At 45.1% G+C, this 13,361-nt stretch overlaps 2 protein-coding genes across 3 annotated transcripts; both read right to left on the bottom strand.

Annotated features, from left to right (window-relative positions):
* Positions 1–39: 39 nt before the first annotated feature.
* On the bottom strand, positions 40–11,508 carry LOC134192518 (uncharacterized). The gene is made up of 21 exons (XM_062661254.1): positions 11,358–11,508; positions 11,147–11,286; positions 10,802–10,891; positions 10,679–10,732; positions 10,551–10,622; positions 9,475–9,802; positions 9,108–9,413; positions 7,088–9,049; positions 6,448–6,518; positions 6,329–6,396; positions 6,011–6,260; positions 5,765–5,945; positions 3,048–3,431; positions 2,911–2,986; positions 2,814–2,860; positions 1,947–2,062; positions 1,815–1,889; positions 1,677–1,759; positions 1,549–1,618; positions 1,314–1,490; positions 40–1,251 (listed from the first exon to the last, which is right to left on the bottom strand). The coding sequence occupies exons 1-21, from the start codon at positions 11,506–11,508 to the stop codon at positions 184–186; spliced, it is 5,769 nt and encodes a 1,922-aa protein (XP_062517238.1). The 3' UTR covers positions 40–183.
* A 276-nt stretch (positions 11,509–11,784) lies between these two features.
* On the bottom strand, positions 11,785–13,273 carry LOC134191879 (protein FAM81A-like). 2 transcript variants are annotated; one of them, XM_062660513.1, is made up of 2 exons: positions 13,235–13,273; positions 11,785–13,097 (listed from the first exon to the last, which is right to left on the bottom strand). In XM_062660513.1, coding segments are annotated over exons 1-2 (1,095 nt in total). In that variant the 5' UTR covers positions 13,237–13,273; the 3' UTR covers positions 11,785–12,004. The 2 variants fall into 2 exon arrangements, with proteins under 2 accessions (XP_062516497.1, XP_062516498.1); XM_062660514.1 differs by having other exon boundaries at positions 13,228–13,264.
* Positions 13,274–13,361: the final 88 nt, after the last annotated feature.

The following is a 13,361-nucleotide window of genomic DNA, read 5'->3' as shown; positions in this document are numbered from 1 at the left end:
ACGACTGACCGTCCACTCAAGCAGTCGTTTGTCATTAGACTTAAGTTACACATTGTGACATATACAAAAGATTCAAATTGGATAATTCACATATTACAACAAAAGTATCTCACCTTCCTTCAATAGAAATTTCAATAAGTACTTTACCTCTCAAAAAGTTACAGTACAAACAAGTCATCCTCATTAATATCTACTCATACCCTGGACTAACGATGGCTGCTTGCTACTATAAAGAGAGTTGGAAGAAGAAGTTCGATTCGAACTCGATGTCCCTGTGAACGGTGCAGGACTCATATCATCCGGACTTCGTGCCCCCAATCGCTTACCACCAGCAGGAATAAGAGGTACAGCCAGTCGTCCTAATGGCGGATGAACAACAACTGTTTCCTGTTCGTGTTCGCCATAAGGCATGGCCTCTGCAGTACCATTCACCGCAGATAACATTTCGATGGTCACCTCCGGTCGTTGCAGTAACACACTACTCTGAGGTCGGGAACTCTGCACAGACGGACTGTTCGAGCGACTGCAAGGATCTCCGGCCGAACTGAGAATTTCGGACTCAGGCGTCTCACAAGTAACACGTCGTGTCATCATGTATATCCTCTCGGCCGTCGTTCGACTGTGTCTGAAACTGGAATGAATCGACGACGTACTCGTCTTCTTGCCTCTTCGCAACTCACCCGATACTCGCGACGAGTCACTAGATGAACTAGGAGGCCGATTCTTTCTTTCCTTTCTTCCCCCACCTCGTCCAGTGACTGAGGACGTCCACGACGGCGCCTGACTTTTCCTGATGTCTTTCCCAGCAGACACATCACTTAACCCAGGAGACAGCTCTTTGCTTTGACTCTTTGTATTCACCACCATAATCGGAGGCAAACTAATTTCTTGCACGACCTTATTAGTGGCTGGAGGCAACACCGTCAATGAATGCGTCTGAGCAAGTTGAGTTCGACTCTGAGCTAGCGACGTTTGGCGAGCAAGTAGAGCTCGAGCTTGCTTGAGCAACAACGAACCACCCATAAAACTGCTAGCCACACTAGAGCCAGAACCATGTCTGAAGTGCACGGGAGGAAGAGACACACTCTCGAGAGACCCGTGCTTCCCCTTGTCCACAATCGGTTCAGGACTGAGTATGTCCTCAGGCATGTCTCCCGGTCCCAGAGTAGCCATAGAAAGCGGATTGTCACAGATCCTTTCATGCATGTAAATGAAGAGTGGTATATAGGCGACGTAGTCAAGGAACAGAACCTGCAGTGAGAGACCCAGATCGATACCTAAATCAAGCCGACACGACACGTTATGCTACTGACCTTTCCTTTTCCTGAAGGATCACAACGTCTAATCACTTGTTCTTCCATCGGGCGACTCAATCCGCCGGCCTTCAACTCGATACGAAGCAGAGACGTCTTCACGCTGCTTTGAAATCTACCATAAACGCTTCGACTTTCGTAGTCATTACTGTCTTCATTGGAGCCACGAAAGAGACGCTAGACAACAGACAAAAATTGAGCAACACAATGATATCAATGAATTCCACCATCCTACCATGTAGAAATCTAATTTCTTCTCTACGGCGATCATATCCAATCCATCCAGAGCAGCCTTCGCTTCACTCCTAACACACAAGACGTTTTCGTTAATCACGACTCGAAACGATCGACAAATGAGCTTACGCTATCGCACTCAGTCGCTCACACAATGAGACGACGACGGCAAATAGTCGGAAATTAATCTGGGCATGTTCCAAGTCTAACACCTAAACAGATCATTCAATCACACCCAGAAATAGTGACACAAACACACAGACATACCCTGAATACGTAGTCTAAGTGACTACGAGACATATTGCTTGTGCTGGGAATTGTTTCCAGTGCCAACAATAATTGCTTCACACAATATGACACGTGACCATCTAGTAAACCGATAAGACATCTATATCTTACTTGAAACGTGATCATTCCACTTTCGTTTTCTTCCTCGGCTGCAAAAGCTCGCGCATATGCACCGAGCTTCGAACGATCGACCAAGTGATACTGAGACAGAAATTCGATGGCGGCTCCTGAAACACACACAGAAACGTTTACAACGTGTACACACGTACGATGGATGATAACTCTAGTTCAAGTATGACGAAAGAAAACAACAATAGAATGTAACACCATGTAAAAGGCTTAGGCTCGAGTGTCCTGCCGGTTGTCTCCCCAGGAGTCTTTCTCCTCCTGTGGGAGTCATCCAGGGAGGAGTTGAACGGCTGGACAGAGATGAACGGCTGGACAGTCAAGTCTAGTAAAAGGCTTGACATTTTATAAGTGAAAGTATATATGTTTATACACATTTGGAGTATGAAACTGAATAGTGTGTATAGATGTGTAGTCCTGAAGTCAAGATCTGCCTAACTGAAATGCCTCTCTATAAGCGAGTATGGCATGCCAAATACACAGTAACCTAGAAAATCGTAATTCTAAGATACCGTATGTATTCCATTTAGGAAACCAATAACTTTGTGCACAGAATTCCGATTTGTTAAATCTTTTTAATGCTTTCTTGTCTAGTGGTGTGTGTGTGTGTGTGTGCGTGTATGTGTGCATGTGTGTGTGTGTGTGTGTGTGTGTGTGTGTGTGTGTGTGTGTGTGTGTGTGTGTGTGTGTGTGGTGCGTGTGTGCATGTGTGTGTGTGTGTGTGTGTGTGTGTGTGTGTGTGTGTGTGTGTGTGTGTGTGTGTGTGCACATACGCAGCACGAAGAGACATGCACCAATACACTAAACCAATTCCACACACACCACACATCACATTAACACAACAACTCCAACCATTCCGATCACTCCGTTTCCCATTCGCCGACTCCACTTGAGCTCTCCTACAAACCACATAAATCACACCAGCCATTCACTCACCACAAAGCCATACCGTAAAACTTTATCAGCACGAATCTGTATCTGCACTCTGCTTCGCTGCTGAGCTCCCCTCACATTCAAAGTCTCCCCTGTTGTACACACCAAGTCACAACAACAAATTTCAAAACTCAACCCACACAACTAACTAACAAGGTTTTCTCGGTAAGGGCTCGGCATCGTGTACATCTTCGTCTCCCAGTTCTGTTGTCTCTTCGCTGGGCTGAACTCCTACTCCACCATTTACACTCCTGTCATCCTCGCCGCTCTTCGAGTTTTCACCGTCAGAATTTAACTCTCTGCTGCCTGAGTGCGATGATAATCGATATTTTGATGGTTTAATGTTTGGAAAGCCTCGAGTTGGTACGTGTGTAGATAGTGCAATGTCTCCAGCATTGAGTCCCATGGCGTCCTTCTGGTCGATCGCATCTCTTACTGCAGAAATATTTGTGGATGTCGGTAGTAAGTTCTTTGTGATTCGAGAATCTTGCTCGATATGAGCAGAAAGCAATTTCTTTTGAGACGCATGAGATACAACTACAAACAACACATAAACAACATAAAAACAGAAAACACTGATAATGAAAAACAAAATAATACGTTTTCTTTCACACAGCACATCCAGTTCTAAGGTCAGACCAACTAAAGTTTTGATACCCTAGCTACTACTTCTAATGTTTTTCAAGTAATGATCTTTCAAAAAAATTTTGCCTTCAAAAGTAATAGGATAACAGAAAAAAATAATATTTTGGTCTCGAAAATTGTCGGTTTTTGGTTTCTGCTCGTGCACATGAAACATCATCAAAATGGCCACTAGACGGAAGTGTGCAGCTCAAGGTTCCAACTACAGTAGAAATGTTTAGAGAATTGAATCAGTTGGAAAGAATAAATAAACAAAAAGTTAAATCAAAAATGACTAACAGCGCACATTAAGTCCCCCAAAAAATTAGGATTCGTAAAAAAATTCTAAATTATTTTTGGAGTCTCAAAAAGAATTAGTCTCGAAAAACAATAGGAGCAGTAGGGTAGTCGAGCATCAAACCAAACCGACCGACCAAAAAATAATGATCACGTAACATTTCAAGCATGCACAGTTCTCTACAAAAATTGAAAAAACACTAAACCTAAAAATTATGTGCTGACTAGCTAGCTAGCTGGCAACTCAGTTTATACAAAAAAATTGAAGTTACAATGAAATCAGCTACAAATTTTCAATATACTTAGGGTCATCCATAATTGTCGACATTTACTTAAACGTACAAAGTGTACGCTAGAGGAAGGGGATAAGAGTAGTTGTATGCTTGGGGGTGGAGTATAAATGTGGATGATTTTTTTTGGTCCAGAAGTAGATAGGAAGTGATACTGAAGTTAGGATATTGTTATTTACATGTACACATGTTGTATCTACGTTTGTAACCTTCAATCGCAAGTGTATGACGCCTATAGCATGGGTTAAGTGTTCGTTACACATGTTTGAAGCGTCTGCAGTAGGTACTATCAACCATATCTAAGAGACCTTGGTCAGTTCATATGATGCCGGAGAACAGGTACCAGCAGTTTGTGAACGTTGTTGTCTTTGCCAGCCCATCTTTGTCTCGTGAGGAAGTTGTGCAGAAAGTGCAACGACAATAGAAGACTGCTCGCCCAAACAATGAAATGTGCATATCAATCTTCAAAAGGGCTTCTAGTTGTTTAATTATTGTAACATCATGGTACATTAGAAATGCCTTCGCATCACCAACATTTTTTATGTACGCTTAGGGGAGAGGGAGGGGTATGCAGAAAAGAGTTCGCCTCGTACGCTTGAGTGAATGTCGACAATTATCATGCAGTGTGGAGAATAACAGTAGGACATAGGACAATGTCCCACCAAATGTGTTTGTCCAACCAAATACTGCACCAGTGTTGGGACGTGTTTGGACAAAACATCCATTGGTACGCATATATGATAGTGTAAACCTTGTCTCTTAGCACTTGATAGCCTTTCCAATGGTGTAACTGTTAATTTCATGAACTTGGGTGCCTCCTAGCATATGCTTTATCCAGAGAAAACCTCAGCTGCCTTTAAACACCATTTCTCCCTCGGAAGTCGGTTATTAAAAATTACATGCAAAATGGCTGCAGTAGGGGAGGCACTTAGTTCATGTAACACCAATCACCATACAAGAATGTCCTCCTAGGCTAAGTCTATCCAAGCCAAAATAATTCCCTACTGTATAACCGGTTATTTCTACGGTCTTAAATTTCTGCGGTCTAACGAGGAAAACAGTTACTGGTACACACATGTTACATTGTACTGTACATGCACATGTACATGTCTCAAAATAGTGACTTACTGGGACTCCAATGATAGCTCTAAATAACCCGTTATACGGTGTTTAAGAGTAACAAGCCTTTACTATTTTCAACCATTTAAAAAGAAACTATTTTGATCTTATTTAGAATTATTCTAGAAATTCATGTCTGAAAGTAATAGATAAAATCTCCTCTCAATATTGTTTCAACTTGTGCTGCATTCAAGTTGCACTGTTACAGAAAGATGGCTAACAAATCCAAAATTTGTCTCACTTCAATAACAAATGTTTATTTAACAAATTTGAATAAAGATTTCTTGAACTGTTAAGACGTTTGGACTAGACAGTCTGTCAGCTGAATGTGTAAATCGTAACAAAACTACATGTACTGTCAATGCCTGTGAAGTCCTCGATATATACAGTCCTATTTATAAAACATATGCACCAATTTTGTACAGCAAGCATAACATCACTGCGCATACGCATATCGAATTTATTTCGGTTGAGCTCAGAACCAAATCCAAGCATCAAGAATCTAATTGGTCTGGCTTGATACTTCAAACACATTTCTCTTACTTGTTTTTGTCTTCCGGCTTCCTCCGAGAGATTGACTGGAACTGTCCGACGACTCATGACGGTCGGCACTCGACACCGACGTCGCCTTCCTCTCACCGGCCGGTGTCTGCAGTTCACTCTCTCCCTCTGCTTCACTGGCGATGCTCGTACGACTGTGACTACTGCTGTCGTCTTCAAAAACCTAAACAAGCAACACACACTAAAACTTTGTATACAAAACAGGCGAACAACGAAAGTGCTCTCGACCTCAGCAGTTTCATCGGTCTCTTCCCCACCCTTGCTGTGTAGTTGAGGTGTAGCGGCACAATGAGGTAATGCTACGTTGGCGACGTCCGAAAATCCGGTCGGTGGTACTGCCACTTGAGCAGTCGACTCCAAGCCCACCGTGTTGCGATCATAACCGAACCTCGTGTGCCGTTTCTTTAGACCTCGCTGAGAGACGACCGTAGACACGGAGCCAGAAACATGTCTACCAGCATGACTCACAATGACGCTACTGCAAAATGCAACCAATACTCAATATATCAACAGGTGATGTTGTCGAGATCTGCAGTGATGTCTTGCCTCTTCATGTCTTCGGTGCAAGAATCGAAGACACTTTCTGATGCTGACGTCGACCGTCCACCAGAGTCCTGTATCAGTATCATAAAAATTTCGGAATAAATTTGACTGGTGAATCTTACCGAATCAATGTCCTGACAGTATGGAGGTCGAGCATACGACGTGTATTCTGCTGACTCGTTGGCTGGCAAACCTACAGTGTAATAACAACGCATGATTAGTACAACAAATGTTAAAGTACACAGTAAGGAAAGCAGAGAATTAATGCCAATTGTGCTATACGGGATCTACTGTGTTCGTATTGGAATCAAAATGAATAAACATGACAGACTTGTGTGCTATCACTCGTTCGTGCTGTTGAAGAGTGCTACACTTGTCACTTGAAAAATGTTACGATTTAATTTTAGACAAAAAGCAATACTATCAGTGATATTAAATCAGTTTTCTGATAATAAATAGAAGACTGTTAATTCAAATATGTAGGCTAACTGCTTCATGCATTCTTACAACCATACATGCGCGCGCACACACACACACACACACACACACACACACACACACACACACACACACACACACACACACACACACACACACACACACACACACACACACACACACACACACACAACCACACACGCACGCACGCACGCACGCACGCACGCACGCATGCACGCACGCACACACACACACACACACACACACACACACACACACACACACACACACACACACACACACACACATGCACGCACACACGACCTTCAGCTGGCAATTGTGTTTTCCTCGAATAGTGAAACACCGTCGTTGACGGCATAGACCGCTGGTCAATGTACACCCCAGACCTCGATGACTGCGAGTCACGCGGCATCGTATCATCGTCGTCCTCCTCGTCATCATCATCGACATCTCCCTCATCGCTGGGTGCTCTACTAATCGGTGCTTTCACTGCCGATCTTACCACACCAAACGTTTCTCGTCCGTGCACCACATTTCCATACTCTGCATCGAGAGGTGGGTGACACGGTAATCCAGGTATTGGTACTGCACCCATGTTACTGTCAAATTCAACCGTTTCGGTATACTTTGTTTGCATACGTTGGTCGCTCAGGTTCGTTAGTTTCTCCACAGTTGGAATGTGAACAGCACTAACATCCGACGATATTCCGCTGCTCTGTGGTCTCGAAGACTTGATGTCTTCACTGGATGGAACGGTGTCTAAAACCGTGCTTTGGATGCCAAGAAATGTAGAATAGTCGATACCCATTCTACGCTGCCGAGCCGATGCACACGTGTGAGTCAAAACGCCTAGATGGCCTGAATTGCCTGAATACGTGGAAATTCCCGAACGAGTGGACTTGACATCGCCGGTCTCGATACTCGCACTCGTTTCCTCGTGACTCGAACGTCGTTGAGCGTCGCGATTGATGCGGTTGTCGCGTCCCGGGTGACTCTTGCGTCGGACACTGTTCGATGTGTGTGGAGTAGCAGGAGCGTGGAGAGTACCGGAGACGCTTTGTTGCTCGTCCGGTTGCTGCTCGGATCCATCAACTTTGAGACTGTCCTGTACGTTGTGCTTCTTCGACAGTCTCCGCTTACGTTCCTTGCGTCTCTCCTCTAGAACGTCGCCGTCGCTGTCAGTCGAGTCCGCCTCGATAGCCAGACCGCGTTCCTCTTGCCCCTTTTGAAACGATCGCTTCCGTTTCAATTCGATCTTTCGAGGCGTCGCAACTGGTTCAAGGAAATTCTCTGACGCAGTCGGTGTCAGTGTCGATTGAGTAGCAGGAGTGAGTAGTTGAGTCGCTTTAGGTGATGGTCCATGAGGTGGAAGCACTGGAGACCTCGACGACTCGCGATCAGAATTACTACAGTCACTACCATATGTTGTACGCTGAGGCCGTCGGTTTAGACTCGGTTTCCTGCTTACATCACAAGCTCCTTCAGTAACGCTTTCTTTACGATCGTAACCACCAATGACCGACCCTGCGCATTCGGTGGCTTCTCGAGATGCTTGACTCATGTTGCTCTTCAAGGTTCCCTTGCTGCGTTTGCAAGATCCCAGATATCCGATCCGTTTTTGTCCGTCAAGAGGCTGCAGTTGACCCGACGCACCTCTAGAAAAAACGCTCAGCTCTGATTCGGATGCAGACACCTGGCCGGCATTGTCGTGATCCGTATCAAACTGATTGTTTGAATTAGCACTTCCTGGGCGTGAACGCTTCTCTACGACTTCAACCGCACTGGAGTCATTGTTATCTGTTCTACGGCCAGCTTCATGATGCTCTAGCATATCGGGTATGTGTTCTATTGCATCCTCATTGGCGATTCTTTCATTACACACTTTATTGACAGGAGGATCCGCGAGTAATAAACGTCGTTTTTCTCTTCCTGTTCCTCTTACTTTATATGTTGCACTACTCATGTTGCCATCTTCCGTTGCCACACTCACTGAGCTCGGCTTGCGAGACGTTTGTACACTGACGTCGTCATCAACCGATGCAGACTTCTCGCCGTCCGACACGTTGTCTATCCGATCGTCCGGATCGCTACCATCTTCACCGGGTAGACTGGACTGGATGGACTTCTCTCCGTGCTTGGTCTTACGACGCCGCCGTTTGAGACTTCCTCTCCTTTCGGTGCCTCCCTCGTCGTCGTCGTCCAGTTCTACATCTTTGTACCTTTCCCCACGACGATTCTTCACTCGTTTCTTCCTCTTTTCAAGACCTGATCTCACACAAAAACTGTCAAGATGTTATGAAGTTTCACAGCTAAATGTTCATACCGGTTTTCACGTCTCCGCTCGAATCGCCACCACTAGCCCTTCGATCCGCATCGGCCATAGACTTTTTTCTTCTGGATTTTGATGTCGCATACATCACGTTGTCTTCGTCCTCGTCGTCTCGATAACTCCGTGTCTTTTGATGTCTGCTACCACGACGTTTGTGTTTCTCATCATTGCCGGACTCGTCGTCTCGATAACTCCGTGTCTTTTGATGTCTGCTACCACGACGTTTGTGTTTCTCATCACTGCCGGACTCGACGTTGACTGCACTACCATCCTTAGACTGCACGGCATCACTCCCATCGCCTAAATTCATACACATTGTATGATACAATCAAAACCTACGAAAGACATTAGCAATACAAACTTGATAACTGGCTGTCATCGTCGTCAGAATTGTGCACCTCAACGACCCTCCCCAGTTGTCGTTCATCATCAACTTCTTCAACTCCCGACAGGTCGGTACCTTCAACGGCAACCAGTGCACGTTCGCCGGCCTTATTTCGGCCCCATTGCCTTTTCTTCTTTTTCGACTGCTTCAAACTGACACTCTCATCACCACAACTACCATTCCCATTGACCTCGCTGGCATCAATACTCTGACTACTCTGACTCTTTACTATAATTGTCTCGCATTCTGGCACAGTGGTTTCTCGTTTGCAGCCTTCTAGTACCTCCACACTTCCGACATCCTCCTACAAAATAAGTTACTTAGGGCGCGTTTCCACTAGTGCCTAAACCGGTTTACCAAGTGGTTTAAGCTAAACTGGTTTAAGAATTGACCTGTTTCCACCTGCACTAAACCAGTTATATGTTAAACCTAAACCGCTTTCTTAAACCTACTTCGAAGTAGGTTTAGCAAAGTGGTTTAGGTTTAACTGTCACGTGACAGTAGCGTGCTTGTTTAGATGGCTTCTGACAACGCTGCTTTGATGATATTGACTATTTTGTCGGGATAGAATTGCCCTAGAAGATGTAAGGGTCGTTAGCTAGGGGAAAGAAATCAGCAGCTACGGAGAGAGAGAGAGAGAGAGAGAGAGAGAGAGAGAGAGAGAGAGAGAGAGAGAGAGAGAGAGAGAGAGAGAGAAGACGTGTCCTTGGTCATCCTCATGCAAATTCCTACTAGCAGATGTTGAATCAGTAACAACCAACAGTTGCCCTGACTCGGTAACAGACCAGCCCAATACTTCAAATTAATGCGTTCCTAGACGGTTTGTTTAGCACATCCCGGATGTGCAAGTTCCTAGTGGAAACAGTCCCTTTCTTGAACTGGTTTAGTTTTAAACGCATTTAAGCTAAACTAGTTTAAGGTGCAGCTAGTGGAAACACGGCCTTAGTTTTACATTAAAATCGGTTTTAAATTAAAATTACATTAAAAAATTAGTTAATATATTTATTAATTTATTAATTTATTAATTATTTAATAATCAGTGATGCACCCACCTGCACTTCCACCGACGCAGGATCAACAATATATCCTTGTCTGAACCCTCCACCAATACGAATGTAAGGATTCTATGCATCAACACTAATCAAGAAAACAAAGTCCACTCAACGTCGTTCCCACGCACCGGTCCTCTCCTCTCCAGCTTCACCGTCCGTTGATGCAAGCAAGGCGCAACATCCTATCACAAATACATTACCCACAATGCAAATACAAGACCAATTGTCACCCCATCTGCACATCAACTCACTTCAGACGACTTCTTTCCCTGTACACGCCGTCCAATGGCTACACCGAGTGGCTGCACGAAGTGAACGTAACGAACGCGGTCGTGCCATCTCTAAAACGAGAGAAGAAGACAGATGAGTGCGCAGATAGACAAGGAGATGAAGATGTATAATTGCATCGAATTCAGTCAGTCGTTCAGCGACCGAGTCCGATTCCAGACACACCGACAACACGCAAACAACAAATCGCAACGCCTAGCCGAGCCACCCATCCGACTGCAGTTTACCCGTTTCTAGTGGTTACGGCTGTCTAACCCTACGGGTGGTGCTGCTTTCCTACCACACGTAAACACAGAGTTCTGACTTACCAGCATCGGCCAAGTTGCCGGCCACGGTTCCTTCCCCCGCTTGTTCTTGCGCCTGTTGACGGCGAGCCACTTGAGGACGGCCGATTTGTAACGCCTCGCGACCAATTTTGTCGGTTGATAGACGGTGTAGGGTCGTCGTCCTGCGCAACAAACAAGAAGAGAAACAGACAGTGAGGAGAGGACGACGGATAGTGAGATGTAGAGTGATTACTCCTTGATGTGCATGATTTATTGATGGTTGGAAGGCTGGTGGTTGTTTGTTTGAACGTCGGCGGTTTCTGGCGTCTTAGAGCGTCTCGTTGGCTGATTAGAGAGCTAGAGGTTTCGCCGAGTGGAGGTAAACGACGGCGAGGACTGGCCATCGCCTCTCGAGCACACCTGTGACGGTAATCTATTTAGGCTACAAGTGCAGACACACCACATGATTGGCACCACCCACGGCTCGGCCCACACGTGTGTGTGTGTGTGTGTGTGTGTGTGTGTGTGTGTGTGTGTGTGTGTGGTGCGTGCGTGTGTGTGTGTGGTGTGTGTGTGTGTGTGTGTGTGTGTGTGTGTGTGTGTGTGTGTGTGTGTGTGTGTGTGTGTGTGTGTGTGTTAGTCTCCAAATACGAAAGATTATCACACATCTGCTCCCCAGTACAGATACATTGTATTACATTAGCTACCCCAAACTTATGTATTAATTAATTAGTTTACCCACAATTAAGTATATTATTTAATATATTATCGTAAATATATCTAATACTATTATACCATTACTTTGATTGTTACAATGGCTCTACACACTTTCCAAATATTCTACAAAAAGTCAACACGTCAAACAACATCCCGTTCGTCATTAACTAATTAATTAATTAATTACAGCACGACTACAGTTTTAAGAATTCGTTGAATGTTCTCTTCCAATTTCTGCTCCAGAAGTGTCCGTTTTGCATCCAACACCTCTCTCATCGACTCGATACTCTCCTGTACAGCTTTAAAACTCTCTCCACATTCTTTTCTCAACTGATCGATGACGTGACGACATCGAGCCTCCGCGGTCTCACTCCGACTTCTCGCACGTGCTTCCCATGCAGATCGAGCTTGCTTCTCGTCTCCAAGTTGTCTCGACATTTCGTTTAACCGACTCTCCACACGTCTTTCAAATTCGCTCATTCGAGTATCGATGAGAGAATTAGTGAGGTCGATTCTCGAGCTCAACTGCTGGCTTAGTTTGCCCCTCTCGGCTTCCGACCAACGATGGTTAGCAGTAATATTGCCTCGTAGATCCTCGATGGTCGTACTGACCCGAGAGTCTAAGATCGCTACCTGCTGCTTGACAAACGACTCCAACGTCTGTAACCGGGCGGTCACGTCGGTCGTCAGCTTCTGTATCTGTGAACCTAGTTTGTCTACCGACGAATACATTTCGGTCAATTTGATGTCAGTCTGTTGCTTCATCTGTCTGTGCTCGTCTTCCACCCTCTTCGTTCTTTCGTAGCAAGTCCTCAATTCGGTAGCAAGTCGGCTTATACCTGCATCGCACCTCGACAGTCGCCCCCTTAAATCGGAATTCCCCGAGGCAATTAACTGTTCCATCCGTCTAATGTATTGCTTCTGTGAATGAAGCCTCTCCTCTACGTCACGATAGTCTCTCTCTAGACCCTCAGTGTCTCGTCCTAGTCTCTTTACTGTAGTCGTTATGGTCTGGATGTGATCGTGAAGTAGCTGTCTCTCTCTTTTCTCTCCATCCCATGAATGGCGGGATGTTGACAGATACTCCGCCAAGTCTTCCTTAATCCGAATGGCTCTGTCTATGAGTGCTCTGGTCGTCATCTCTTGCTGCATCATCCGGTCCTCCAGCATCATCAATCGACGAGTAGTCGGTCTCATGTCTATCATCGGTAAGACGGCATGCTCGACTTCGGGAGCGGCTGGTAAGGCTTTCATAGGACTCAATGGTTTACTGTCCCTGGTCAAACATCATGCGCAGGCGTGAAACAAAACGTACGTGGAATAGACGTAGTTAAGTCACACACAGACAAGAAGGGAAGTAGGCAGCAACAAAATGTCGCGAAAATACTCATGCTTATAAAAATTACGTCTCACATAGTCCTTCTTCAACCAGAAGCGACGCGATACCTGTAGCCTAACGCGCTTTAACTAATATACGGGCTAATTGTAGTCTATAATTTCCTACACCCGGGGGTTGTGTGAGAATGACTACTACATAGCG

This window comes from Corticium candelabrum, chromosome 16 (genome assembly GCF_963422355.1).
Source record: "Corticium candelabrum chromosome 16, ooCorCand1.1, whole genome shotgun sequence".
Taxonomy (NCBI): domain Eukaryota; kingdom Metazoa; phylum Porifera; class Homoscleromorpha; order Homosclerophorida; family Plakinidae; genus Corticium; species Corticium candelabrum.
The sequence above is the reverse complement of the archived record's forward strand: the minus strand, read 5'-3'. Positions and strand labels throughout refer to the sequence as shown.

What these genes read in the sequence shown, in the direction of transcription:
- LOC134192518 (XM_062661254.1), bottom strand. Translation starts at nt 11,508, where the DNA reads ATGGCCAGTCCTCGCCGTCGTTTACCTCCACTCGGCGAAACCTCTAGC. An exon ending in TGCACCGAAGACATGAAGAG is followed by an intron (nt 6,261 to 6,328) that starts GCAAGACATCAC and finishes TGCATTTTGCAG; the next exon opens with TAGCGTCATTGTGAGTCATG. An exon ending in ACTTAGACTACGTATTCAGG is followed by an intron (nt 1,760 to 1,814) that starts GTATGTCTGTGT and finishes TGATCTGTTTAG; the next exon opens with GTGTTAGACTTGGAACATGC.